This window comes from Lontra canadensis, unplaced genomic scaffold (genome assembly GCF_010015895.1).
Source record: "Lontra canadensis isolate GAN:19392208 unplaced genomic scaffold, GSC_riverotter_1.0 scaffold11, whole genome shotgun sequence".
Lineage (NCBI taxonomy): Eukaryota > Metazoa > Chordata > Mammalia > Carnivora > Mustelidae > Lontra > Lontra canadensis.
The window spans coordinates 7,624,050-7,647,210 of record NW_022631005.1 but is presented as its reverse complement, the minus strand read 5'-3'; the positions used below and the strand labels follow the sequence as shown (position 1 = coordinate 7,647,210).

General features: G+C 33.7%; 1 protein-coding gene and 1 pseudogene across 5 annotated transcripts in view; both read left to right on the top strand.

Moving 5' to 3' along the window:
- Window positions 1–23,161, top strand: part of NCKAP1 (NCK associated protein 1) — a 99,811-nt gene that overhangs the window by 55,376 nt on the left and 21,274 nt on the right. For all 5 annotated transcript variants that reach the window (XM_032856074.1, XM_032856073.1, XM_032856076.1 and 2 more), the window contains 8 exons: window positions 5,211–5,356; window positions 7,712–7,844; window positions 11,169–11,288; window positions 11,890–12,029; window positions 12,933–13,064; window positions 15,526–15,744; window positions 15,924–16,054; window positions 16,334–16,431. In XM_032856074.1, coding sequence (XP_032711965.1) covers window positions 5,211–5,356; window positions 7,712–7,844; window positions 11,169–11,288; window positions 11,890–12,029; window positions 12,933–13,064; window positions 15,526–15,744; window positions 15,924–16,054; window positions 16,334–16,431 — 1,119 coding nt within the window. The remainder of the gene's footprint in view (window positions 1–5,210; window positions 5,357–7,711; window positions 7,845–11,168; window positions 11,289–11,889; window positions 12,030–12,932; window positions 13,065–15,525; window positions 15,745–15,923; window positions 16,055–16,333; window positions 16,432–23,161) is intronic.
- LOC116866956 lies at window positions 8,291–8,379 on the top strand (annotated as a pseudogene).

Here is a 23,161-nt window from a genome sequence, read left to right as displayed (position 1 = left end):
ATCTCCAGGACTTACTTATTTTATAACTGGGAATCTGTAACTTTTGGTTACCCTCAGCCATATTGCCCAACTCTGGTGCCCCACGTTTGGCAACCAGCAGTCCATTGTCTACTGTGCATTTAGTTTTAAGTATTTGTTTTTTGTTTTTTTTTTAATTCCACATATAAATGAGTTCATTTGGTCTTTGACTTTCTGTGTCTGACTTTCTTCACGTAGTATAATGCTTTCCGGGTCCACCCATGTTGTCACAGGTGGCAGGATTACCCATTCTTTTGTTGAATAATCCCGTGTGTGTGTGTGTGTGTTTACACACCACCATTTCTTCATCTTTTTATCCACTGATTGCCACTTAGGCTATTTCCATGTCTTGGCTCTTGTAAATAGTGCTGCATATGAACTTGGGTTTATAGATATCTTTTTGAGTGAGTGTTTTCATTTCCTTCAGATAAATATCTAGAAATGGAATTACTGGATCACATGGTAATTCTAATTTTTTGAGGAGTCTCTATACTGTTTTCCGTAGTGGCTGCATCCATTTACATTCCCACCAGGAGTGCATGAGGGTTCCCTTTTCTCCACATTTTTGCCTTGTGTTTTTGTCAATAGCTTTTCTAATAATGAGGTGACATCTCATTGTACTTTTGATTTGCATTTTCCTGATGATCAATGATGTTGAGCACCTTTTCATGTTCTTGTTAGCTATCTAGATCTATCTAGATGTCTTCTTTATGAAGGAGCAAGAACAAGCATCCAGCTCACAGTCTGTAGTTTACTGTCCCCTGATATAGTGCCAAAAGCTTCCATTTTTCTGAAATGCAGAAATAAATGGTAGTAGACTTTAAAAGTTTTCTTTTAATATATAACTAACATAGTTTTAGAGGACTTTTAAAATTCAAGCTTAAAATCTTTGTATAACTGTAAATTTCATAATGAAATTTAATTCCCTGTAAATTCTTCTAGTAATTATGTCAAAACTGTGGTGCAGTTTTTCTGTAACTGAGTATTTTTAAAATATGTATATTTTAAAATAATAGTAGTATGTTCTCATTATAAGATGTCAGCATACCCAGAGGTAAAGTAGTTTGTACTTTTACTTCCCACTTTCATACCTCAGAAATGCTTTTAATAAGTGGTTTATATCCGTTTAGGTTTATATCCATGTATCCAGTACATGGAATTGTACTATATACACCCACCTGCAACTTAAATTAATTTTTATTTGTTTAATTAAAAAGTAAAAAGAAAACCAGTATGTGTTGGTGGAAGAGATTTTTAGATCAACCCAATCTCAGGAAGGACTCCTAGAAAGAGCATACCTTTCTATTACCTGAGGTAATTTTGCCCTTAGGTTCCTTCCAACCTCAAAATACAAAGGCATTTTTCTCACACTTACTCTTTGTTCTATGGTTGTGTACTTTTGGAGATGATTTTATAAGTGAGGCTACAAGTATTAAGTAACTTGCCTGAGTTTGCAGAGTTGGTTAGTGGGAAATCAGGGAGGAGCACTTAAAACACCACCACCCCAAAATATTAAATGTGTATATATAATAGGTTTTTTTTCCCCTTTAAAAATAAAGTTTAGGGTGCCTGGGTGGTCTGGGATCGAGCCCCCCACATTGGGCTCCCTCCTCTGCAAGGATCCTGCTTCTTCCTCTCCCACTGCTTGTGTTCCCTCTTTTGCTGTCTCTCTCTGTCAAATAAATAAATAAAATCTTAAAAAAAAATAAAGTATAGATATTAACATTTTATTTTAACAAAAGCTGTGAAACAGTATAGAAGTCAGAGCATATAAAATGAAAATAAAAGTGAACTTGCGGTGCTACAGGATGTACACATTTAAAATTTTGAAAGTCACTCATCATCAAGAAGCTTGAAGTATTTAAGTATCCTGCTCTCAGTTTGTGAGAGTGCCTAAACCAACATTTGGGTTCAGAAAATTTTAGAGAGTTAAGGTACATTTCGAATTTACCCTTATTAAATACTTTCAGGATTATTTACTTAATCATTTGGAGGATTCACTTGAGAATTTATCTGTGTTTAGTCACATGGCAGAATATAAAACATTTCTGTAGCATTGAGTGTAGAACTGGTATATCTAAGTTTTTTCTAAATTTTTATGAGATTATTATAATATTACCTGCTATATGATTCTTTCATGTGTTGTATTCTTGCTTTTATTAGTTTGCTAGGGTTGCCCTAACAGAGTACCAAAGCTGGTAGCTTAAACAACAGAAATTTATTATTTTATAATTCTGGAGGCTAGAAGTCCTAAATCGAGGTGTCAGCTAGGTTGATTATTTCTTAGGGCTATGAGGGAAAATCTGTTCCAGGCTTTTTCCTAGCTCCTGGTAATTTGCTGGCAAACTTTGATGTGTTTTGGCTTATAGATGAGTCACTCTAATTGCATTGTCCCTGTCTCTCTTTATACAGTCTTCTGTGCATATCTCTGTGTCCAAATTTTTCCTTTTTTATGAGGATTCCAGTGATAATGGATTAGGGTCCACTCTTATGACCTCATTTTTAACTTGATTGCCTCTGTAAAGACCCTGTTTCCAAATGAGGTTACATTCTGAGAAACTGGGGACTATGACTCCAGCATATTTTTAACCCATAACATTGCTCATAATCATGAGTGGGACATACAGCCACTTTCTACTGTATAACTCTTAATTTTTAGTGACAGTGGACTAGAGCATACTAAGGAAGAAAATAGTGGGGCATATAAGTAAGCCAGAGAAGTCTTGTCTGAGGGAAAGGATAAAAGTGCAAGTTGTGAGGCAGTAGCCAGAATCCAGAACGTTAGCATAGGTGATGAAGAAAAGTTCCACACCTACAGACTAGGCCATAGGATACCAGAAATAAAATATTGAGCAGTATTATATAATCTGTAGAAGAATACAGATCCTCTTTTAAGGATGTTATAAATCTGGCTGTGGAGATAGGCATTAAAGGTAATGAAAAATTAAATAGCAGTTGAAAATTTAAAATAACTTAAAAGATGCTGTTGGCAAAATAGGATTATAAATTAACTGTAGTTTTCTTAGAAGGAAGAAAGCTTTTTTCAAGTTGGAATTGCTAATAATAATTTTACAGAGAAAGCATCATTTTGCCCAGACATTGAAAGATGGGTAGAAATTGAATAGGAAAATAAGCTTACACAGGAAAAGGGCAAACAATGAGGAAAGGACAAGTAAAGAAACTTTTTAGTGTTAAATATTACTACAAGAAGGAACAAATCTTCACAAGAGCGATGAATGATCTGACTCAATGATCAGATATAAAGATAAGAGTTCAGTATAAGCGCATGGCCAGACAGGTACACAGTTCTCTAGATATCAGTAATTTTGAGTAGTGCAGGACCAGAAGGGTAAGCCTTTGGGAGAATTTTAGAATTGCTTTTTGCCTTCACTGGAGTCCTAATTTAATCCTTAAGTCATTGGTCTTTTTTAGGTCATTTTGATTTTTCTTGTTTTTTCTAGTCTTTAAAGAAGAATTCTTTATCCATTTATTCTTTGTCATTTTTTTTCCTGCTTCCTCAGGCATCTCGTTCCCTTATGTATTCCCTAGTCTCTTAATCATCTTTGGTTACTTTCATTTATCTTCTTCCCTTCTGTCATTAAATTTACTTAGGTTGTTCTTACCTTACTTTTATTTAAACCTTTTTTTTTAAAGTGACCTGTTTTTCCTTTCATTGTTGTTAAATATTTCAAATGAGTCTTTTAAATTAATTTTGTCATTTTCTCACCATCCATGTTGTAGCCCCTTGCCATTGTAGGGGCTGAGATTTGATTTTTATCCAGTTTACAAGGAAATAATTATTTAGTCTCTACTGTTTGATGGAAATTGGCAGAAGACATGGGGCCCCTGCATCAAGGACAAAGGATTTTATTCATTGCACAGGAAACAGCATGAGCATCAACATATATGTATCATTTTTTTTCTCTTGCTTCCATGACCCAGATGAATGCTATGTATGCAGTAGGTTTGTGTTGCAGCTAAGGAACACTGAATTTGATGAACCCTCTATTGTATCAACAGTAATCATACTAGCTCTTTGATCCAGAGGTAGATACTGCCTCATTTCCTCAAGTTTGGCAGCTAGCTGCAAGTACAAAGTACGTACAAGTACTCTCAGAAATGGCCTGAGTAGTGAGTACTCTGAGCCTTGAATTCTTGCATATCGAAGATGTGTAGGCACACGTGAGATCCATGAAGGAGTATATCACAACACCAGAATCCTGGCCATCATTCGTAATTCTTCTGTTGCCTGCCTATCTAATGATTTCCCAGATGAAACCCTTTTTAATTACCACCATTGTAGACGAGACCATCGTAATACTGTCTGGATTATTGCCACGACTGCCTCCTATTCCCTTTCTGTCCACTTTTCCCTAGTTCCCACCTCCACATAGAATAATGTTTCTAAAACACAAGTTGACCACTGCACAGAACCTTTGGTTCACCAAAAGGTTTAAATTCTTTAATGTGTTTTTCAGGGGTCTACATGATCTGGTTGAATCTCTTCTTACACCATTTTCTTTCTCCTCTTTTCATTTTAACTGTAGCCATAGTGAACAGTATTTATTCTATAGACACTCTTTCTCTTCTTGTTTTGTGCCTTTCTGGAATGCCCACTGTCTGTGGACAGATTTTTCCTCTCTGATTGGGTACCCTTATAGTAGAATTTATTTCCCTGTAAACCTATCATGATGGTTTTGGTTAAGTTCTATCACATTGCTCAACCTACACTAGTTTTTACGATTTTCACTTCTTTTCTAGAATTCATCAATTAGTATAGTATGTTTTAATTACTATAATCTAAAACCTCAGTGAATTAATATGTACAATATTTACTTCCATCTGAGTGTATCACTTGTATTTTTTCTCTCAAACTAGATTGAAAATTTCTTTCGGTAGACTTTTTATACTTTTGATATTATAACTTCCGTTCCTTAGGGGTTCTAGATGAATGACCCATATATAAGATTTTACTTTATTGGCAGTAGTATTTCTATTTATTTAAAGAATTTTTTTGATAGGAATTTCAAGTTTGAGTCACTATTGACAGCTTTAAAAAGGTGATGCTACTGATACAACGTCAAAATAAACATCAAAAAATTTTTGATAATGTGTTTTTTTTTTCCCTGTAGAATGTCAAGGCTAAAATCATTGGTCTTTGCTTAAACTACTTTTGTTTTTTACTTTCGCAGGCATATACTAGTGTTTCTAAGGCTTCACTTAGCCTTGCAGATCACAGAGAACTTGGAAAGATGATGAATACAATAATTTTTCATACAAAGATGGTAGATTCCTTGGTGGAAATGTTGGTGGAAACATCAGATCTCTCCATATTTTGGTATGTGGTAATTTTTTTTGTATCAGAATTTGACATTTTTAGTATGCAAAGATACCTTTGTTTATTGTTTTTATGATAGTGTTGTCCTTGAGACCATTCAGTAATAGCCTTTTAAAATTTAATTTAATTTTATTTATTTATTTGACAGACAGTGATCACAAGTAGGCAGAGAGGCAGGCAGAGAGAGAGAGGGGGAGGAAGCAAACTCCCTGCTGAGCAGAGAGCCCGATGCGGGACTCTGTCCCAGGACTCTGGGATCATGATCTGAGCTGAGGCAGAGGCTTTAACCCACTGAGCCACCCAGGTGCCCCTCAGTAATAGAATCTTAAGAATAAAGGGAATAGAGGTGTCTGGCTGGCTCATACAACTCTTGATCTTAATATGGGTTTGAGCCCCATGTTGGATGTAGAGATTACCTAAAAATAAATCTTAAAAAAAAAAAAAAAAAAAAAAAAAAAAAAAGAATAATTTACCACAAAAAGAAATTTTCCCAATAGGGGCCCTTTGCCCTTTTTTTTTTTTTTTTTTTTAAATTCTATATAAGAGCAGCTCTTACTGTTGTGAATTTATTTTTACACTTTTTGTGTGGAGGTAAAAAACTGTCACTTCAGATTGCCTTAAGACCCTCTTTTGCATCATTAGATTAAGGGAAAAAAAGTTGTGAATCAGGGTCAAGTAGAACAAATGTTGGAAATAACAAGTAATTTCACTCTGTAGTAATTAGATATTAATGCTGTGATGATGTGGTGACTACTCCCTCCATTTTCCTTTGCTCCTGTCATAGCCTCTTTAATTATTTTCTTCCCTCTCTTTTTTTTTTCAAAGATTTTATTTATTTGTTTGACGGAGAGAGAGATCACAAGTAGGCAGAGAGGCAGGCAGAGAGAGAAGGGGAAGCAGGCTCCCAGCTAAGCAGAAAGCCCGATGCGGGGCTCAATCCCAGGACCCAGAGATCATGACCTGAGCTGAAGGCAGAGGCTTAACCCACTGAGCCACCAAGGCGCCCCTTTTCTTCCCTCTCTTTCTCCCCACATAAGGTGGTCCTTGAAGGAAGTTCAGGTCAGGTTTTTGGTTTTTTAGTGTCTACCATAGTAGGTGTTTAATAAATGTTTAAATGAATAAATGAACTTGATTGTGATCAGACTAATAAAGAGTAGGACCAGGTTTCATACATAACTATTCTGGCTCCAAAGCTGGGCAGTATCAGCTCTGTATCTTCTTGGCTTTTTTTCCTGTGTGGAAACTAATTGGAGTAACCTAGTGTGTCCCTTTATTTCTACAATGCTGAGATAATCTCAGTGGATAGTGGTAGTTGTTTGTGTGTATTGAAAAGCTGTTATTACAAACAGCTTCTCATTGTTTTTATTTTGGAAGATACTCCAGTCCACACTGATTTGGGCAGTTTGTTAAGATAGCTTTAATTAGCAGTATTGCAAAAGAAATCAAATCACCAGATAGGGAATGCATGAGAGGTTTCCTAAAAAAAACTGAAACAAAACAAACCAAACCAAAAAAAAAAAAAAACCCTGAAACATAATTTGTCACTGAAACAAAGTATATCACATGTCAAATTTGTAAGAATTTTAAGATTATTTGGAATCCTATACTGTTGTCTGACTTGAAAAGAAAATGAAACATTTTATCTTTACATGTATTTGAGCTACAGAAAGGTTCCTTTTGGTAAAAGAAAGCTACTGCAATTAAAAAATCCTGTTCCCCTTCCTTGGAAATAAAAATACTTTGAATAATGTTTAAAACTTGTGATTTTCAGTCATATTTAACTTTTATCCCTAAGTAACTTTTATCCATTCTTTTCTCATCACTTTACTATTTTATCTGTTACATCCAAAATAAATACATGTTTACTACTTGTCTTACTATTCCAAGATGTACTACATTTTATTGACTCCTTTTATGTTTAATATCTCCAAAATTGGGAAATAATTTAAAATTGATGGTACAGCATTGTTTAATTAACAGTGTTTTTCTTTCTTAGTGGTACAATAAAATAGTGGTGTTTCTTACTAATTGATAGTGACTTGCCTTTGATAAGATTTGGTAGTGTGAGATTTGAATGTCATGTATTCATAAGCCATAGATATGGTTTATTCTTTGTTTAAATTTTTTATTTTAAAACTTACTATTATGCAAATTATATTTTTATTACTCTGTAATGATTGTTGGCATATAAAAGATACTCTTTGGAAAAATAACTACTCACTTCTTAAGGGAATAAAGGCTACCAGTTGATAACTTTTGTTCCCTGGAATCCAGTTAAATTAACTAAGTACTGTATCATAAAACTTTTAACTGTAAAAATGGTGATTCTAATTTTTAATGTGTTTCCTCATATAGTTTTTATAGCCGTGCTTTTGAGAAGATGTTTCAACAGTGTTTGGAGTTACCCTCTCAGTCAAGATATTCAATTGCATTTCCACTACTTTGCACTCATTTTATGAGTTGCACACATGAACTATGTCCAGAAGAGGTAATTTCAGGATAGTACTGTGATTTATATGGTATGCAGAGTATACTAGACCAAACATGTAGCTAGCTAGATTTCATAATTACCTAATCTAGCTTCCTACCTAATTTCTCTTTATGCAGAATCAGAACGATGTTTTAATAGATTAAAATAAATGTAGTGTTTATTTGCATGGATGGATAAATGCACATACATATTTTTAAGAACATATCATAATGTCACTTAGAATTATATTTATTAAATGACAGGTGAGGTATTCATATTTATGGTAAAGTTTATACAGTAATTAATTTTGTATGCTTACTTTTTCTCTTAAACTGTTATTGAAAAGAGTTGAAAATTGAATGTATAGGTTACTGACTAAACATAAACATGTCAAAGAGGAATTTCACTCACTTGTTAATATGATAGATATGGTAAACAAAATTAACATTAGTATTTGTAAGACAATTGCTTCTCGGCCTTTTGGCTAAGATCAAGTGTAGTATTTGTAAGACATACACACAGGCACACATAGTTATTAAATAATTGAACTACTCAGTAGTTTTATCAATAATAAGTATCAAATATGTACTCAGTATTTCTTCAGATCTTTAAAGAAGAAATGTCACTTTGTAAGCGTGGTGAGACTATATATTAAAATTAAATGGTCTGTTTCTTTATAGTTTAACTTAGTGTTGAATCCCTTTACTTAGAACTACAGAACTTGGAGAAAAGAAACTGACAAGCAGTAGCATTATTACTATCTTGAAGCATTAGGTAACATCTGTTGCAGATTGTATTCCATTAGTGCTTTGGAAGCGGACTCTGAGACAAGGTTAACCTGCAGGAAGTTTAGTAGGGACTGCTTTTAGGGTTGTTACCTGTGAGGATATTAACACCACCAAATTTAATACTTTTATACGGTTTTTAGATATAATAGATTTTATCCTGAAGCTTTATACCTCAGGTATAGTATTAACTCTTCCTCATAATCATTCTTCCCATTAAATTACCCATGAAGTCTTCTTAATTTTATTTGTCTGGTTTCATTTCTTGAATCTGTCTTCTGCTTTCCATTGCTTTAGTCACTTTTGTAGCTCAAATTTGCAATACTCTTCATATGTACTCCTAAATAGTTCTCCTGTCTTCAGTATTTCTGCCTTTAATGCTGTCTAATACACTGCCACCAGAGTGTCTCTTTCCTTCTTGAAGAATCCTCAGTGATTGTCTCTTGCATATGGAGAAGGTAAAAATTTCTCATCTAGGGATTTAAATCTTCAACAATTTGCACTCTGTTCCTATTTTTTTTCTTCTAAAAAACTGTGATTAAAATCTCTCTATATCTGTCTGCAGATATATAATGTTATGTATATGACCTAAAAGTGTGCCGTGTGTTATTTTTAAATGTGCAGTTCAGTGGCATTAATTAATTTCACAGTGTTGTGCAACCACCACTACTATTATTTCCAAAACTTTTGTCATCCCAAGCAGAAACCTTATAATTATTAAGTAGTAATTTCTCATTCCTCCAACTCTTGATATCCTCTAGTCTGTTTTCTGTCTCAAAAAATTTGGTTAGTCTAGGTGGTTTATATAGGTGGAACCATGTAGTATTTGTCTTTTTGTGTCTGGGTTATTTAACTTAGCGTATTTCTGATGTCTCCCAGATTTTTATCTCCATCCCAGAGCTTTCAGATCTTGATTTTCTGGATATGCTGCTGGAATTTAGGTATTTTTAGCCATCTGAAATGTAACATGTCCATGATTCTCTGCATGTTACCCCATCACCATCCTTTGAAGCCTTTTCAAAAAGCCTTTGGGCTTCATATATATCCAAACTCCTACCACTTATCATCATTGTTAAAGCCACATCTTTTTTCCTGCATTATTAATGTAGTTTCCTAAGTGGTCTTTCTGCTTCTGACATTGTTCTCCCAAAATCTGTTCTCAGTATTGTCGTCAGACGCTGAGGCAGATCATGGAGAGAGTTCAGTTATTATGTTTTTCATCCAATTTCAGCATTTCTGAGTGTTGAAGGGGAGTAGTGATATCAGATTTGTATTTTAAATAAGTCTAGTAAATTTGAAGAAATACTAATTCAGTGTTTTGTATTGTTTTGAGGAATAAATGATAATAAGGGGTTCAGGAGTCAGAATTTGGTTAAATAAAACCCTGAATGTTTATAATTTGAAAACTTCCTTTAAGTAAAGTGAACCAATATTTAATAGTATCTGAGCTGGGGATTCCTTTTGATTTGGCTTCCTTTTAAAGTTTTCAGGGGCATTTATAATAAAATACACTAAAATATCATGATAGATCATCTAGGAACCGTTACTTTAGGTGTTCTTATATATTACATTTATTTATATATTGTATATTTACATTCATATTTGTGTATGAATATATTTATATTGTATATTTACATTTATTAGCAACATAGAAATACCATATGTAAACTGTATATTTGTTACATAATTATGGAAGATCTGGTAAGGTAAACTTTAAAATATTTCTCTCTTTATGAAGTATTATAAATTTGGAATGCAAAATTTTATGGCATTATATACTCAACTTTCCAGTTATCATTGACAAGAAAAACCTATTAAATTATTATGATAGCCACCAAAACTAAAAGGTTATAGAATCCTGTAGAGAGAGATGGATGAATTTGAGTGAGTATATGTCTACATACACATATCTAATCTCTTGAAAATTTAAAATCATGCTCCCTGCCCGCCCCCCCTCCCCCCTAGTTGTGTTCAGAAAATGATGGTTAGCTTTTTTTCTCCTCTGGGTTGGAGAGTTTGATTTTAGGGAGTTGAATGCTTTGTGAATTTCTTTGTTTTACTGACCTCATGTCTAACAATTTTAATTAAATATTTAAGCTTTTCTATAACTATGAAGTTTTTTGTTGTGTCAAGATCTTTATATACATATGTATAATATATGTGTGTTTATGTGTGTATCAGTTAAGATTAGAAAACATTACTCTAAATGTGTTCTTTAACATTCTCTGTTTGATAGTTTAATTTTTAAGATCCAGATGTAGGACCTTGCAAAAACTGAAAATTAAGTTAATAGTTTTTCATGTTAAAGAAAATACCAATACTCTAAGATCCCTCTAATCATACTTTACTTGTATAATCACCAAATACTTTACATCAGCTGTATAAATACAATATGGTAGGTTAGTTGTTCTAAGAGATAAAGGTGATCTAGAATGTTCCTTACCCCCACTCCTCAGTGTACAATAGACTTTATTTTCCATGTTTATTTAAAAAATATTTTAATTCAAACTGCTTTCTTATAACTTTTATTATTGTTGTTATTATTCTGCTTTGACAGCGACATCATATTGGAGATCGCAGTCTTTCCTTATGTAATATGTTCTTGGATGAAATGGCCAAACAAGCTCGAAATCTCATCACTGATATTTGCACAGAACAGTGTACTCTTAGTGACCAGGTAATAATTCACATGTTTTCTTACAGACAGGAAGTTTGTGTGTAAAGTCAAGAAAATTAACTGTTAGCCAGTTATTTTTTAATTTTTCTTTTTCATTAAACTCTTAGTAAATCTCATTACCTCATTCTTTCTTATAAAACTCCATTTTTAGGTTTTTAAAAAAATTGCCACCATCTTTAGGATTACTTACTGTTTAAAATCCAGCCTGTAGCTTGGTGTTCATATACCTTCCTCATAGGTCAAACTGTCTACTTCACCCTGCACTTGATGCTTTTTACTACCTAGTATTTCTCACTAAATTCTGAACTTTTCCTTCCAGTAAAATGTTCTCATTCTTTGCTTGCCTAGTCTGTTTTTACTTATCCTTTAAACTTTTGCTTTGATAATAACTTCCTCTATGAAGCTTTCTTCACACAAGATTTACCTATTTCTTTTTTCTACCATGCTGTGTGAGCTCCCCAAGCTAGCTAGGTGAACTACATCTCACCTTCGTGCTAAATGGTATTTGCTACATTGTCTGGATTCACGTAAGGTTTGCTTAAATTGTTAGTGTTTTTTCAAAATAATTGGTTAATGTAAGATTTCATTTCTTTTTAAATAGTTGCTACCCAAGCATTGTGCCAAAACCATTAGTCAAGCAGTGAATAAGAAGTCAAAAAAACAGACTGGTAAGAAAGGGGAACCTGAAAGGGAAAAGCCAGGAGTTGAGAGTATGAGGAAAAACAGGCTGGTAGTGACCAAGTAAGCCATCCACTTTTATTATATCTTTTTGTTACAGGTAGAAGTTTTTCATTTTTTGTATGGCATTAGTACTGAGGGAATGCTAGTAATTGTAAATTCTTAATTTCTCATTTATTATTATTATTTTACCTTTGTGAACTTGAATAGTTAATGCTTATTTCCAAAAACAGATTTTGGATTTTTGAAGAAAATTCATGTAGTAGGTAATATTTGCCTTTACTAAATACTTTATTTGTATACTTTATTTATACTTGTATACTTTATTTGTACTGAATACTTTGTCTATACTGAATACTGAAGGCAAAGAATCTGTCTAAAAATTTGGGGGGTATGCTATAAAAGCAAGCCATAGTTTTCCATTTATTTAAAATCAGATAGCCTGAGACTTCATTTTGGTATGCATTATATTAGAACATACATCATTTTTAAAGTGAATATATCAGACTAGATATTATTAAAGATTGTGTGTTTGTTTGGAGGAAAGGCATGGTGGGCAGTAATACATGAACATATGTTTTGTTTAAAGTAAATTTCCTACTTAATTGCTTTTTTTATGTTGAGCAAGCTGTTTGCTATTTTATAGACAACTTTCTTTCTCCAGTACAGAGACTATAGCAAGGTTTGGAAATGATCGTTTTTATGAGCATGTAATAAGCTCTTATTTATATTAAATCATTGTAGTCATTATCATCTGAATGGAGAAACAAATGAGTGATACTGTCTTTAAAAAACTGCTCCATGTTAGTAATATCCTTTAGGATTTTGAACTTGTCAGTTTAGGAAAGAAGAATACTGAATTCTGCAGTTATTATCCCCAAATAAGGTCTGATGTGTTTATAAAAGTAATTTTGTATTGCTATGATGAAATGTTGAAAATTTTATTGTTTATTAATATTTTTTCAGCCTTGATAAATTACACACTGCACTTTCTGAATTGTGTTTCTCTATAAATTATGTACCAAACATGGTAGTTTGGGAGCATACGTTTACCCCACGAGAATATTTGACTTCTCATCTGGAAATCCGCTTTACTAAGTAAGAAAGAATATAAACTACTTTTGTTGGTTCAGTTAATGAGTTTGTTATGTTCTTCATATCCATATAGTGTTTACTTTTATGAGGAAAAGTATTAGAACTGATAACAGTACGAAGAGTAATGAATGGGGAACCACAGAGAATAGTGAACTGGAAATTACTTAAGTTATTCAGATGCTTGTCCCATACTTGTTATTAACTAGTTGTAACACTGGATAAGCCAGTTACTCTTTGTGTGCCTTAGGTTCCTTATAAGCTAAATGGGAAGACTGGAGCAAATCAGTGTATTTCACCTGACAGGAGCAACCAAGTAGGGTCATGAGGTCAATGTAGAAAGTTGCAGTCAGTGTTTAAAAAAAGAAAGAAGAGGCAGGGAGGAAAAGAAACAGGAAAGAATAGAAGAAAAAAATCCATGCTCTGCACACAAGTGAGTATAAATACTGTTCTTGAAACTCTTCACTTATACATAGGTATGTATGTACTGAGTCGTGATGCCAAATGCATATCTTTTAGTTGGTTACAGTTAAATGTTTGAAAACATCAGGACTAGGTGAATTCTTATCTTTTCTGAATTCACATGTATGCTCTTAGACCAGTAGAATTCTAGACTCTTGAGGCATTCCTAATTAGAGATTTATAAGTCTTATATATGTTTCTTGAAGTCATATTGTGTGTGATATCAGAAACCTTTCAATTTTATAAATCTTTCCCCCACCTTTTTTCTAAAGTTATACACTTAATTATTGAAGAAAATATTGATGGATTTGAGAAGTTTTTCTTGGAAGGCCTTAGAGCAATTTATAAAAACAAAATTTAGCCAAGGATTTTTCACAGTTTTATAGTCATTAACAAGTAGTATTTGTACCATATGCTTGACACTGTGTTAAGTACTATAAGTAATAATAAAATAGTATAAAGCTTAGAGCTACAGTTTGTGAGAAGACTACAACAGTTGGAGAGCAAAATAGGAGAATATGTAAGTGGCACTAAATTGTGTGTTAAGTCGTCAGTTGCTTAGTCAGGTGTTTAAGACTGTCTGTTGCTTTCCTTTAGTAAGGGAGGCATCCTGACAGTGAAACCCAGAATAGCATTTAGACCAAAAGGTTATTATGCACTCTGGTATTTATTAAATATTCTCAACTTGGTGGGGGTTGTTAGAGTGGTGGGTGGAAGAGAGGGTTCACTTTCCACTCCCTTTTTTTTCTCTGTACGTAGTCTGGTCTGTTAATCCGCAGAGAAACAGATATTCGTTTGACAAAACATCTACTTAGTTATGAGAATCAAGGCCAGGCTATAAACTTGTTTACCTGGGAAAGATTTTTATGCCAAATAGCTCATATTAGTTGGTTGATTTTTGCTGATCACTTGAGCACAGTCTTAGGGCTTTAGGGGTTATATACAAAGATAGCAGTTATTAACCTTGACTTGGTCTTCTGGGATTTTTTTTTTTTTTAAGATTTTATTTATTTATTTGACAGGCAGATCACAAGTAGGCAGAGAGGCAGGCAGAGAGAGAGGAGGAAGCAGGCTCCCTGCTGAGCAGAGAGCCTGATGCGTGGGGGCTCCATCATGACCTGAGCTGAAGGCAGAGGCTTTAACCTACTGAGCCACCCAGGTGCCCCTCTGGGATTGTTTCCTATTGATGGAGTTTGTCGTTCTCTTTAAGGATTTATCTTTAGAGATACAAGTTTAAGATCTTTACAGATCTAACGCTTAGGGAGTTTTAAAGATGGTAAGATAGGGGTGGTCAATGGAGGAAAAGATCAGGTAGGAAAATATTTTCAAAATTTGTGTTTCCTTTTAGGCTTACAGTTTATTGGTATATAAACATAACGCAACTGTGTTTTATGTGCTGCCAATGATTAAAAAACCATGAAGTTTTTTGTTTGTTGCCTTGTTTTAACTATCATGCGTTTTGTTGAGTGGCAGCACTATAGGCAGATGTGGGCTTAAACCCTAGACCCACTACTTCCAAACAGAGTGAACTTACTCATTTTCCTTGAGTTCTGAGCCTTAGGTTTTTTTTTTTTTTTAATCTGTGAAATGGCGGTGATAATAACTATATCATAGGGTTATTAAACATGAGGATGATCTGTATAAAGTGTAAAAGAAAACTACTGGCATGTAATAGTGCCAGATGAATTTGAGCTATGTATTAAACAGCCCATTGTATCTACTACAGACAGTGTATCCTGTTAAAGAAGTTTTTTTTAAAACCATCTGTATTGTTAAATCATTTTTAATATTGATGTCCTTAGAATTTTTAAAATCATACTTCTACTTCATTTTAGCTTTTAAGTGTTGATTTTTTTTTAAGGTTGTTTCTTTGGACAATAATGATAGTAATTTCATGGCTTTGAAACAAATTGTATTTAAAATTGTTATTGCTTAATCAGAGATCAATATGTTGAATGGCTTTTACATAAATGCAAAGTCAGTTCTTTTATTCCCTTCCCTCCAGGTCAATTGTTGGAATGACTATGTATAATCAAGCCACACAGGAAATTGCAAAACCATCAGAGCTTCTGACAAGTGTAAGAGCATACATGACTGTACTGCAGTCAATAGAAAACTATGTGCAAATTGATATTACAAGAGTATTTAATAATGTTCTTCTTCAACAAACACAACATTTAGACAGTCATGGAGAACCAACCATTACAAGTCTATATACAAATTGGTAAGCACATTTAGAAATTAGGAGTGGTTAAAAAGTTACTTCGTAATAAGCTGCTTAAGGAAGTTTTTTTTTTATCAGTAAGTGCTCATTTTTATTATCAGTCAACTTATGTAGGAATGTATACCATAATAAATTTTGAATCAATTTCTCCTTTTTATAAATTTACTTTTTCTCCTTAGGTATTTGGAAACTTTGTTAAGACAAGTCAGCAATGGTCATATAGCTTATTTCCCTGCAATGAAAGCATTTGTGAACTTACCTACAGAAAATGAATTAACATTCAATGCAGAGGAATATTCTGACATATCAGGTGAATGAAACTATCACGTTTTATAGAGTGAAGAAACCTTGATTCTTTTGGCTTTTGATTGTTATGACTATGTTCATTCAGTTACATTCATTCAATACATAATCATTATACATTATATCTTAGACTTACCTTTGTGTTACCTTTTTTATTCTGGAAACTTGTCTAAGGATTTTTGCATTAATAATTTGCTTCTATAATGGAACATTTCAGTATGTTAATATTCGTTTTCTGAAAGTGTTTGCTCTGTCAAAGTATAAAATTAATTACATTTCCTTTCAGAAATGAGGTCATTATCAGAACTACTAGGCCCATATGGTATGAAGTTCCTAAGTGAGAGCCTTATGTGGCATATTTCATCACAAGTTGCTGAACTTAAGGTAATACAGTTTTTATCAGTTTTAGCTTTGAAACGTTAATCCTGAAAAACATTTCAAAAATATGAACCTCAAGCCTAGAATCTTAGTTTAATCCAACATGAAAGTTCTCATATTTAAATGAAATTGTAGAGCTAGCATGGCCTTTCAGTAGCATTTTCATTCAGTGCTATCTTTTACAGATGAAAAAACTGAGCCTAGAGAGGTGAAATGACTTACTAGAGGAGACTAAAACTCAGATTGATTTCTTGGCCTTTGGTCATATTTTCATTCTGTTGTACCTTGATACTGTTCTTTGAATAACTGGTCAAAATTCCAGCCAAAGTCATTTATTTAAATTTGTAGTTTGAATGTATTACTTTATACAGATTATATTACAAACATTTTTAGGCTCATTGGGGTTTTTTCTTTCCCCTAAGTAATCTCTATGTGCAATGTGGGGCTCAAACTCATGACCCCGAGATCAGGAGTCACATGCTTTATCAACTGAGCCTGCCATGCACCCCTAAGCTCATTGTTTTTTTTTATTATTAAGTAATCTTTTAAATTATCTTATGCCCTTTAAGCTGGATAAAAAATGTCTTTAGAATGCTTAGTATTTTTTAAAAAAATTTTATTTATTTGGCAGACAGTGATCGCAAGTAGGTAGAGAGGCAGGCAGAGAGAGAAGGGGAAGTAGGCTCCCTGCCGAGCAGAGAGCCCGATGCGGGGCTCGGTCCCAAGACCCTGGGATCATGACCTGAGCCGAAGGCAGAGGCTTTAACCCACTGAGCCACCCAGGTGCCCCTAGAATGCTTAGCATTTTATTAAAGATGTAAAAGAGCTGAAGCAACAGCTTTTTTTTTTTTAATTTTTATTTATTTGACAGGCAGAGATCACAAGTAGGCAGAGAGAGGAGGAAGCAGGCTCCCCGCGGAGCAGAGAGCCCGATGTGGGGCTCGATCCCAGGACTCTGGGATCATGACCTGAGCCAAAGGCAAAGGCTTTAACCCACTGAGCCACCCAGGTGCCCCGCAACAGCATTTTAAAGGACTTTTTTTTTTAAAGTATTAAGGTGATTTATATTGAATTAGTCTGTGTATATAGTATATAGTAGCTATTAAGTTTTTGAAAGAATTTGAATTTGAGCCATTAAGACTTTTCAACTTAAGAACAGAATAGAAGAGGCATATTTTAAAATAAGCCCTTTTAGGGATACCTAGCTAGCTCATTTGGTGGAGCATGAGACTCTTGATCTCAGGGTTGTAAGTTTGAACCCCACTTTGGGTGTAGAGATTATTTAAAAATAAAATCTTTAAAAAATTATTTAATAATGTGCTCTTTGTGATTTTTTTTTGGTTACTTGTGCCTTGCATTTTTAATTTCTCAAGAATATGGTTATAGCACTGATAAGTAGCTGGCATTTTAAATGTAGCACTTAGAAGTCTAAATGTGGCAATCTGATATACTGAAAATTTGGCAAATATATAGCGTAAGTCAATTGCTGCAAGGTGAGAAATATTTTGCTGAATGAAAAAAATAGCAAGAGTGTGACAAGAAGGAGAGGTGGTAGTACCCAGTATTTAAAACTTTTTTTAGAAAGCTTTTATTAATTTTATTTTAGAGAGAGAGTACGTGAGTGGGGAGAGGGGTAAAGGGAGAGGGAGAGAATCTCAAGTCAACTCTCTGCTGTGTGGATCCCGGTGTAGGGCTCAATCTCATGACACTGAGATCAGGACCTATGCCAAAACCAAGAGTCAGATGCTCAACTGACTGAGCCACCCAGGCACCCTAAGAATTCAAACCTTTAAAGACTCTAATTATCCTGAATTTCAGTCCTCTCATTTAAGGTCTTTGACTATGGGCAAAGTTTAAACTCACTAAGCTTTTATTTTGAGAGAATTATATGAGATAATACATGTCAAACACTTAGGTATTGAGCATAGTTCTTGACCCACAATAAACACTGAGTAAAATATTACTTGGTATTCATCATGTCCATTATCCTCTTAATGTTCTTTTTTAAAAGAGTGTTCTATAATTCTTGTATAAAAGTAAACTTTTAGATACTTTATAATGTGGATTTTAAATATACAAACTGTATGCTTTATATAGTTTTGAATGCATAAACATTGCAGTGACAGTTTTGGTTCTTTACAAGCAATATCATTGCTGTTTATTAGACTCATTCACCTATAAATACACAGTCTTTTTCCTATCCTATTGTTCTTAGGTGACAAATTTCTCATCCTCGTTATACTTTCTTATGTTCTTTTTGGTATGAAAGAAGAATTATGACAAGATATTTTTTTTCTTGACTTCTAGAAAAGAATTTTACTTTTACCAGCTGTTTTTTTTTGTTTGTTTGTTTTTTGTTTTTTTTTTTTTTAAATTTCGGACTGAATAATAGGGACTGCTAGAATTGTTAAGTATTTTTAGTGCTTCTTTGCCATTTAATGTGGTGGATTGAATATTGTCATGTAGTAAAACAAATTAGCCTGTATCTGTATCCATATCTATGAGAGTTTAAAGGCATTTAATGTCCTTAGCAGTACTGGAAGGCAGCCCCTGTAAGATCTGGCCTTTAACTTTCCTCATCTCCGTAACTCCTCCAGCCTGTTAGGCCTACTTGTTATCTCAAAATATTCTTCACTGAGTTATTGTCTTAGCTTACCTTTTCATAATATTCATGTATTTTTCAAATGTTGTGTTATCAGAATATCCTTTCTTCACCACACTTTCTAAAATAGCAAACATCACTTTTTATTCTCTTTATTCAGCTTTCTGTGTATCTTACTTGTGACCTTTCATGTCCTGTATTTGTTTATTTCACTGTCACTCGAATAAAAACTCAGGTATAAGCTCGCTTAAAACTTTGGTACTAAATTAGTGTCCACACATAGAAGATACTTGCTTAATATTTCTTGGATGCAGAAGTAAAAATAGGTAGCCATTTGACTCTTCACTTTGTCCTGGGACTTTTCTAAGCTGCTTTCATAAAACTGGTGTTGTCCCTATTTTACAAATTAGGAAAGTAAAACCAAGAAATATTAAGTACCTTGTCTGGACTCACATGCTTAAAAGTGGTGAAACGAAAACTTGAGCCTGTGTAGTCAGTCTAGACCTAGAGCTTATACTGGTACCCTGTTATACTATTTTTAGAAATAAAAAGGATCTAAGCAGTCATCTAACCCATATTTACTTATCCAGGAAGATCAGACAGGTTTTCATTCTTACATCAAGAGGTAGAGATTGCCTTTGACAAGATTGCCTTTACATATTTAAAAATTTTTGTAGTGTATTGCCTTTGTCTTCCCCATGTGAATATATTCGTGTTAGTCTTTTTCTTTTATACAGATTCTATTGAAATTATTTGTGTAAAGCCCTTAGATAATAGTGCCTTGAAACTGAGAATAAACTTCAGCTAGAGATCTGGTTAGTGAAGGTACACTTATTCTGGGTACTATACTTACTAGTACTGTTTAAGATTGCATTGATACTTTTGGTAGCTATACCATAATATTTTCATGTCAACTTGTGATCATAAATTTTCTTTCTTTTCACTTAATTGACCTTGAACCATGGCTCTCCACATCTTAGATTTTGTACGTTTTTTTTCTTTAGACCCAAGTGTTGGCGATATTGTTCTTTTAAAAATTTTGTCTTCTTAGATACTATTATTTCTAGATCACTTTGACTTCAGATTTTGTCTTAATTTTTTAGTAATACTTTATTTCAAACTTAACTCTCTTAGCTCTGTCCTTAAGTATTGTTCTCAAATACATTCTTAACTCTTTTTTGTTTTTTTTTTTTAAGATTTTGTTTATTTATTTGACAGATAAAGATCACAAGTAGGCAGAGAGGCAGGCAGATAGAGGGGGAAGCAGGCTTCCCGCCGAGCAGAGAGCCCGATGCGGGACTTGATCCCAGGACCCTGGGATCATGGCCTGAGCCGAAGGTAGAGACTTAATCCACTGAGCCACCCAGGTACCCCAACCTACATTCTTACTCTTGAAAAGAAATGGGAGGAGCTTATGTCTAACATTTCTGTCTGTATGGTGGAGTGACTGTTTTTTTCTTGAATGTTATTAAAATTTAATTTAAGGTTTTGATGAGAGTATAAATAATGTTGACTTCTTTCTTTTAATGCTTTTGAATTTTCTGACTCAAGAATGTTGTTTCTTGGGTGGATCCTCTTTTAAATATTTGATAATATTAAACTTGAGTGAAAAACCTAGACAAAAGAAACTTTTTGTGTTAAGAACTCAGATTCATAATAATTGAGATGCATGAATGTAAATTAGCTTGGATTTCTCATTAAATGTAATATACTCCAAAACCAAGATGGTTTAGGATACTAAACATTTTTTTCTAAAACTTTTGATTTTAGCATTTTTATTTTTTTAAGTTTTATTTAAATTCCAGTTAGTGAACATACAGTGTAATATTAATTTCAGTTGTACAATTTAGTGATTCAGCGCTTACATATAATACCTGGTACTCATCACAACCAATACACTCTTTAATCCCTATCGCCTATTTAATTTATCCTCCCCTCTGGTCCCCATCAGTTTGTTCTCTATAGTGAAGAGTGCATTTTTTTGGTTTGCCTCTCCCTTTCCCCATGCTCGTTTGTTTTGTTTCTTAAATTCCACATATGAGTGAAATCATACGGTATTTGTTTCTCTTTGACTTATTTTGCTTAGCCTAATATTCTCTGGCTCCATCCACATTACACTGCATTACAATTGCAAATGGCAATTGCAAATTGCAAATGGCAAGATTTTTTTTTTTTTTTTTGTGGCTGAGTAATATTTGAGGGTGTGTGTGTGTGTGCATGAGAGTGTGTGTGTGTGTGTATACACAGACCATAACATCTTTATCTGTTCATCAGGATGGATATTTGTGCTGTTTCCATAATTTAGCTATTTTTGAAAATGCTGTCAACATTGGGGTGCATGTATCTCTTTGAATTAGTATTTTTTTTATTTCTTGGGCAAATAGTAGGGCAATTACTGTACCAGGGAGTTTTAACTTTTTTAAGGAAGTTCCATACTGTTTTCCAGAGTGGCCACCTGCTTCAGTTTGCATTCCTACAAACAGTGCAAGAGGATTCCCCTTTCTCCATACACTTGCTAACACCGGTTGTTTCTTGTGTTTTTGGTTTTAGCCATTCTGAGAGGTGTAAGATGAGATCTTGTAGTTTTGATTTGCATTTCCTTGATGATAAGTGATGATGAGCATCTTTTCATGTGTCTGTTGGCTGTTTGTATTCTTTGGAGAAATGTCAGCTCTTTTGCCCATTTTTAATTGGGTTATTTGGTTTTTGGGTGTTGGTTTATATAAGTTCTTTATGTTTTCAGTACTAACCCTTTATTAGATAATGTCATATGCTAATATCTTCTCCCATTCAGTAGGTTGCCTTTTAGTTTTGTTGGTTGTTTCCTTCACTGTGCAGAAGCTTTTTATTTTGATGTAGTCCCAGTAGTTTATGTTTGCTTTTGTTTCCCTTGCCTCTGGAGACATTTCTAGAAAGAAGTTGCTATACCCGATGTCAGAGAGGTGACTGCCTATATTCTCCTCTGGGATTTAAATTGTTTCATGTCTGATATTTAGGTCTTTAATCCATTTTGAATTTATTTTTGTGTATGGTATAAGAAAGTGGTCCAATTTCATTCTTTCACATATTGCTGTCCAGTTTTCCCAACACCATTTGTTGAAGAGATTGTCTTCTTACCACTGGATATTCTTTCCTGCTTTGTCAAAGATTAATTGACCATATTGTGACCAATTGTAGGTTCGTTTCTGGGTTTTCCATTCTATTCTGTTAATCTTTGTGTCTGTTTCTTCACCAGACCATACTGTTTGGATCACTGTAGCTTTGTAATATAACTTGAAGTCTGGAATTGTGATTCTTCCAGCTTTGCTTTACTTTTTCAAAATTGCTTTAGTAAATTGGGGTCTTTTGTGGTTCCATATAAATTCTAAGATTGTTTACTCTAGTTCTGTGAAAAACACTGTTGTTGGTATTTTGATGGGGATTGCATTAAATGTGTAGATTGCTTTGGATAGTATTGGACATTTTAATAATTTTCTTTCAATACATGAGCATGGATGTCTTTCCATTTCTTTGTTTTGTCTTCAGTTTCTTTTTTTAAAAAAGGATTTTATTTATTTGAGAGAGAGAGAGAGTATGAGAGGGACAAGCAAGCTCCTCCCTACTCAGCACAGAGCCCAATATGTGGAGCTTAGTCCCTGGACCCAGAGATCGTGACCTGAGTGGAAACCAAGAGTTGGATGCTTAACTGACTGAGCCACCCAGGTGCCCCGTCTTCCATTTCTTAGCATCTGTATACTGAGGCATGCTTCCATGTGTATTCTTGTATTTTATTACATATATCATATTACAATCTTATGGTCATAATATAATGGTATTTTATATAGACAAGTTCAGTGTATTCTATCTCATTGAGATAAATCTCCGAAAGTACTCAGTCTGTCAGTGATGATTCTAATTGTTTTGCATTTTTTAATGTCCTATTAAGTTTCCTTAGAATGGTCTAATTTATGAAATTATAGAAACAAAATAACATACAGATTTTTGCTTCAAGTATTGGTAGGGTAGGTTATTTAGACTATCTTTTCTCCTAAGGACAACTTTAAAAGTTGGCAAGATATATAAAGAAAGATTCTTCTTTTAAAGAAGCTAAAAAGGTAGGCCAAAATCAAGAAGAATGTGGGAACTCAGAGACAT